The following is a 6,716-nucleotide window of genomic DNA, read 5'->3' as shown; positions in this document are numbered from 1 at the left end:
CGCGGGCAGCGCCTGTCCATAGGGCAGGCACGGGAATTCAACTTGACCCTAGCAGGCAGGTTTACCCGAGGCGCGGGACGAGGGTGTGGTCAGATTTCGCGCGGTTTTCCCGACCTCCTCAGCCACGCCCGCCTGAGACGAGCCCGGCCCAGCTCCACGCGAAATCCTCACAGTCGAGTCCTCCACCGTCCCAGCATTCCCCGCGCCCCTACCATCGAGAGCAGCTTCCGGCGTCGCTGGTGTAGGTGGGTGAAGAAGGAGCGGGCCCTCACCGCCCTGTCTTAGTTCCTCGCGCTCTCTTGGGCAACATGGCGGGTGTGGAGGAGGCAGCGTCCTGCGGGAGCCACCTGAATGGCGACTTGGATCCAGACGACAGGGAGGAGGGAGCTGCCTTTACGGCTGAGGAGGCGGCCAAGAAAAAAAGACGGAAGAAGAAGAAGAGTAAAGGAGCTGCCACAGGTAAAGGGAGTTTTTATGTCTTCCCAGTCCCCGCCGGGATGGCCGAACGGCTCGACTCAGGCCCGGCGGGGCTGACAGAGACTAGGGACTTAGAATCCTGGACTGATTCCCAGGACTGAACGTGTGTCCGGGCCGAGCTGCAGATTTCCAGCCCCGGGGAGAGGCGGCTCCTCGCGTGGTATTAGGGACCTGGTGGGGGAGGGGTGGAGAAGAGGGTGCCTCAGCTTCTGTGGGGTCGTTGGGCCGGAGCCCCTGCATTGCCGGCGCTTAGCTCCCACGCAGACGGTGCGACGGACCTGAAGCCGTGCCCAGGGCCCAGCCTTCTCACCTTCCTCGCGGATTGGCCTCCTTCTCAAAAATCTGGTTCTGACCCATACTGCCGCCTCCTTGCTGGAGCAACGTGGGACATATTTTCGTCGAGGGTTGGGGGTGGAGTAACCGAGTCTTAGCGCCTCAGCAGCACCTCCCCCCACCATCCCAGTTTACGGAGAGATTTGTGTGGCGCGCAGCCCTTTTGGGGTGTGTGTGTATGTGTGTGAATACCCACGCGCTCTTGTTACTGAGTAGTAATAGCAGGATGTGTGGTGGTGCGACTCTTCACCTGCCTAATCCCACAGTATAGTCAAGCTTTTGGGCTTTTAGGCCTGGATTATGATGCCACTTGTAGGCAGTCTGGGTAGGATATTCTGTGGGTCCGAATGGAGCTTTTCTAAATCTACTGGTAAGGCAAGGAAAACAGCTGAAAGTTTTCAGTTGGATTATATTATGAGTTAGAAACTTAATTGTTTGATTGTGAGAAGTCAGTGTTTTTGTTGCATCAAGGCCTTGGTTTTAGGAAGAGTTACTTGTACTGTTAAAATCAGCCACAGAAAGAGTGAGAGGACAGTGGAGAAGCCAGAAGTGATAAAGTGGAGTTGAGAGAGGTTAGAGAGGGTTAACCTGTATCCTTTTGAAGTTTTGATTAGATGGGAGTTGAAGAGGGAGAGCTGTAGGGGCTAGGATGCTTCCAGAGCAAAATTGAATCCCAGGATATAGTCTGGTGGCAGTTCCTGGCTTTCAGATGAAATCCAGACTCTTCAGTTTGTCCTTTTAAGGTGTTTAGCAGACTGACCCTAATATATCTTTAACAGTTCTATCTCTCAGGATGAATTCTCTGCATAGCCAGCATGTCACTTCATTATGTGCTACATGGTAATACTACCTCTTTTTACGCATACATATTACTCATATAGCTACATTCTTATTACTTCTACAGCAGGGCCTGCTCTTGTGCTTAGCTGTTGGAGAAGTTTGTTTTTTTAGTAATGGAATGTCTTTTCCTACTTATTTTTATTTTACCCAGCCCGGCTTGACAATTTCTTCCTGAACCCCTGAAGCCCCCAGGACCCCACAGAAATCCTCTTACTAAGGCCTTCAGCATTTATGGCCCATCTTAAGTCCTTGCTTGGTTAATAAATTATTTGTTGTAGTCTAATTGTTAAATACTTTAAAAAAGTTAAAACTACTTAAGGGTAGAGAACAACTTACAGTTTAACTCCTAGCACAGAGAATGTGTAATGAGTATTTTGTTGAATGGGCAGTACCACTTAGATATGGAATATTTTTTTTCGTTAAATAAATTTTATTCTGCTTCAAGTAATGTTCTGCTTTTGTTTTATGAACATTTATCAGGAAGACTTAACATGTTTTTTAGAATCCTTAGAACATATTTTAGTGGGAAGATCTTTATTAGATTTGATTTATGTTATTATATTTGATCAGCAGAGCAACAGGAACCTGATAAAGAATCAGGAGCCTCGGTTGATGAGGTAGCAAGACAGTTGGAAAGACAAGCATTGGAAGAGAAAGAAAGAGTTGATGACGATGAAGGTAAATGGTTAATTTGATTTTTGTGGTTAGGAAAGCAAGAAAATATGACATTCTTTAACCAAAGTTGCTTATTTGTCCTTATAGTCCAATATTCTCTGATGTTTTACTTAACTGATGTTAAAGCCTCAATGTCACAGATGAAAAGGAAAATGTATTTAGTTATTAGCAACTCTTTTAAAAGTTGGATATGTTGAATGCTCAAATAACACAGATCTCAACTTTAAAAATGTACTTAACAAAAGGCCGAGTAGTGGGTATTAATAAGATAAAATTGAATGCCTGTTTATTTAACTAACTTTTATTGAACAGCTAATATGTACTAGGCACTATCTTAGGATACTTTCATCCATTCTCATTTTACCCTCACAAAAACCAAGCAAACAGGAAATGATAGTTATATGATTTGCCCAATGTGACACAGCTAGTTTGTGTAGAATAACAGAGCCAGAGTTTCAAACCTAGCACCTGATTCCAAGTCTATTCCTTTTACTCTATCAAAGGTACTTCCCTTTTTGTCAAAGGAGCATGTTGGAGTGCTTATCAAATCTATTATGAATTTCCTGACCCCAGATCCTTGTGGTATTTTGGAGCTTTTGCCAAAGATTTCTTTAAAGACAACAACTCTTGGAATTGTAGGAATTGATGCTATCAGTAAGACAGTGGAGGGAGTGATTAGTTAGAACTATTTTTATTCTACAGCCTCTTTTGGCAGAAGAGGAGATAGGGCTTCCCCATTCTTAATTATCTATTGCTATGATCTACTGTTCTGCCTCAAGAACTGCCAGCTTGGGCTTATGCCTTCCAGTCCTTAGCAACAAATACGTGCTGTACTTTATCATGTTAGGATAATGCAGAGCAGTTGTTTTTCCTTTAGAAGGATAAATTCTCTGCCTTCAAGGAGCTTACAGTCAAATTTAGTGGAAAAAAATGCCAAGAATTGTTACCAAACCCGGACACCAGGTTGCGGCAAAGGAAAGTACAGCGTTTATTGCAAAATGCCAAGCAAGGAGAATAAGCAGCTCATGCCCAAGAGACCTGAAGGCTTTTAGAGAAGGGTTTTTAAAGGCAACATTAGAGGTGAGGGTTGCCAGGTGCCTGATCAGCTTGTGGACATTCTTCTGATTGGTTGGCTGTGCAGTAACAGGGTGACTTTTTGGGAATCTCAGTTATAGTTTTCTGGTTTCAACTGATCTGGAGTCTGTGTGCTGGTGGTCAGCATACAGCTAACTTTTTCCACCTGGTTTGGGGGGGTTAGTATCTGCAAACCAACTCAAGGATATGGTTCAAGATATTATCTGTAGCCCTTGAGGAAAAACCAAAGGTCCTTTGTTTTTAATGGACAAACTATTATTATTTAGTTTTGTTTGATTGTTTTCCTTTGTTTTTGCATTTTTCTCATGTCTCTGATTAAATTTGCTCTTTGGAACTCAGGGAAAGCCTAAGAGTCTAAAGCTTTTTTACAAAAGAGGTGGGAGACTTGGGGTCTGTCCCTGAGAAGGCCCTACAGGGTCCTGCTTGGTTTCAGATTCAAGGGAATAGTTAGCTTTTCCTTTTCCTTAAGCAAATCTCTTGTCCATTCTGCCTTGGTTTATGCTTCAGATTATAAACATATTTTGAACTCTTAACAAGAAAGGTATTTGTAAATTCAAGGTAATATAATAGGTTGCTGTTGACCCACTGTGTGTAGAATATCAATCACAGTGCTAATTTGAAGACAGTGCCTGCCTTGTTTCATTACACCTCTGCAAAGTTATATGAATCTCTTGACATTGAAGGAGGAAATTTTGCTTGTCAGAATGGGAATCTTCAGTGTACTAAAGAAGATTTTAGGAATATCAAATATTTAGGAATTTAGTTTTCTCCAGTTTGGGTTCATTGTTTTCCTAATTCATTTTGATAATCAGGATCAACCAGTACTATTAAACTGTTGTGGGCTTCCCTGGTGGTGCGGTGGTTGAGAGTCCACCTGCCGATGCAGGGGACACGGGTTTGTGCCCCAATCCGGGAAGATCCCACATGCCGCAGAGCGGCTGGGCCAGTGAGCCATGGCCGCTGAGCCTGTGCATCTGGAGCCTGTGCTCCGTAACGGGAGAGGCCACAACAGTGAGAGGCCTGCGTACCGCAAAAAAAATAAAATAAACTGTTGTGAGAAGTCTTTGAGAGGATGGAAAGCTAATATTTCAATATCTTTTTTCTAAAGGAAAACTGATTATTGTGGAGAGACAAAATATAGAGTTGGAAAGATATACTGGTATCTGCAATAAAATTTATTGAAATTTGGAGGTGGAATTGTGGGCTGAATGCTGATGGAAAGCTCATTGGAAGGAATGGGACTTAAAACCAAACAAAAGAGACCATTTTGGGGCAGGACAAAGTGAAGTGAACAGTGCAAACTGGCCTCATAAGATGATTCATTGAGGGAGCTTTTGAGCAGTTTTTTTCCCGTCTTTCGTTTGTTTATTCATTCGTTTCCTTCCGGTTTTATTGAGATATAACTGGTATACAGTTCTGTGTGAGTTTAACGTATACAGCATAATGATTTGACTTAGATACATCATAAAATGATTACCAAAATAAGCTTAGTGAATATCCTAGTTATTTGCTCTTAGTTATTTTAGTTATTTGTGGGTAGATTAGCATACTTCAGAAATGATTGTTGAAATTTATTGAGCAACATTTTTAGAAATTCAGACACTTATGTCTATTTTTGATACCTTTATTTAAAATACTTTAACTCACTGTTTAATCTTGGTCATAATCGTATTCTTTATTTTTTCTCAAAGTTTAAGTGTATGGTCATTAAGCTTCAAGCAGAGTTGTTATGAAAACCGACAGGCAGATCATGGCTATTTTGTATATTCTTTTGCCAGCTGTTTTTTTAAAATAGTTCTTATTTTTGGTCATCAGGTTCTTTTGAAAATCTGAAAACTATGAACCTAGGAGAAGTAGAAATTTTTTTGTATACAATTTGATCCAGAAAGAAGGAGAACTCTTTTTCTCTAATAACAACTATGCAGGAAAAGATATTTTATTTATTTATTTATATTGGCTGCGACTGGTCTTAGTTGCGGCACACGGGATCTTCTTTCTTTGAGGCATGCAGGATCTTTCATTGTGGCGCATGGGCCCTTCGTTGCAGCGTGTGGGCGTGTGGGCTTCTCTCTAGTTGTGGCGCACGGGTTTAGTTGCCCCGCGGCATGTGGGATCTTAGTTCCCCAATCAGGGATCGAACCTGCGTCCCCTGCACTGGAAGGCGGATTCTTTACCACTGGACCACCAGGGAAGTCCCAGGAAAAGATATTTTAAAATATGAGACCCCATTTACCTCTCACTGGATTAGGAATCAGGTGATATTCTTGGTTCAATTTTGCTATTTATCTGTTAGGATTATCTTGGGCATGTCCTTAAACATTCCTTGTTACCTCATAGGGTTGCTTTAGGATCACATGAGGTCATGAAATACAGGTGTTTAACTGCAAAGCATATATAAACTATTATTATTTCAGATGAAGTCATATAATCATTATTACAGGTATTTCAGTAACACTAGTTATTTTTCTTTGCTTTAAAAAAAAAGATGTTATTTAATACATGTTTTATTCTTAAAAATATCTCAATTCTTTTAATAGAGTAAGTCAAAGTAAAGTTTACTAGTGCTTTTGATTGCACAAGTCTAATTCTGATACTTAAAGCTAACAGTATACAAAATTCTAAGAGTATTGGGTCAGCTTTGTCGTATGCTATTTAAGATGCACTGTGTGTTTGTGTACTTGTCTGCTTGTGCTTGTTTCGTCCCTCTGCTTATAAGGCTTAAGTGAACTTGACATGTCTTTTCTTAGATGGAGATGGTGATGGAGATGCAGCAACTGGAAAGAAGAAGAAAAAGAAGAAGAAGAAGAGAGGACGTTAGTGTCTTTAGTTAATCCTACTTGCCAAATTAGAAGTGGTTTATTAACCAGCAGGTTTGAAGAGTAGATTTGAAGTTGCTTAAGATCCTGGTATATGTTAGGGAAATAAATATAGGCTTAATGGAGGTAGAATTTAGTGAAACTCACAGCTATTTGGCAAGTACTTTGGTTTAAGAGTCTTGTTATTTTCTTTAGCTGTATTCAGCCAGGGGATGTTAATAATAAATTTGTTGTATTTTACTGCATGTTAGGGATGAGTTCCTAAAAACTTTATAATTTAAAATTTGAATAATTCAAATAGTTTTGTCAGTGATGACTAAAGTAATGCCACCAAGTGGTAATAGGATAAACATAGTTTGCAGTTCACCTGCCAGTTTTGATAGTATGAGATTCTTGGCGAATATTTAATGAGGAGTCCCATTATTCAAAATTTGTGTGTATGGTGAATTTTTATTAATAACATGTATTGTAGTATTTCAG

General features: G+C 40.9%; 1 protein-coding gene across 2 annotated transcripts in view; it reads left to right on the top strand.

The window, feature by feature from the left end:
* The first annotated feature begins 212 nt into the window (after positions 1 to 212).
* METAP2 (methionyl aminopeptidase 2) overlaps positions 213 to 6,716 on the top strand; it is a 29,620-nt gene continuing 23,116 nt past the window's right edge. The window contains exons 1-3 of one of the 2 annotated variants that reach the window (XM_060164724.1): positions 213 to 459; positions 2,224 to 2,328; positions 6,168 to 6,233. In XM_060164724.1, coding sequence (XP_060020707.1) covers positions 309 to 459; positions 2,224 to 2,328; positions 6,168 to 6,233 — 322 coding nt within the window. In that variant the 5' untranslated portion in view covers positions 213 to 308. Of the gene's footprint in view, positions 460 to 2,220; positions 2,329 to 6,167; positions 6,234 to 6,716 lie in introns of both variants that reach the window. The other variant, XM_060164723.1, reaches the window with a different exon arrangement.

Source organism: Lagenorhynchus albirostris, chromosome 11, assembly GCF_949774975.1.
Source record: "Lagenorhynchus albirostris chromosome 11, mLagAlb1.1, whole genome shotgun sequence".
NCBI lineage: Eukaryota > Metazoa > Chordata > Mammalia > Artiodactyla > Delphinidae > Lagenorhynchus > Lagenorhynchus albirostris.
Note: the sequence above shows the minus strand (reverse complement) of the source record. Positions and strands in the feature narration are given on the sequence as shown.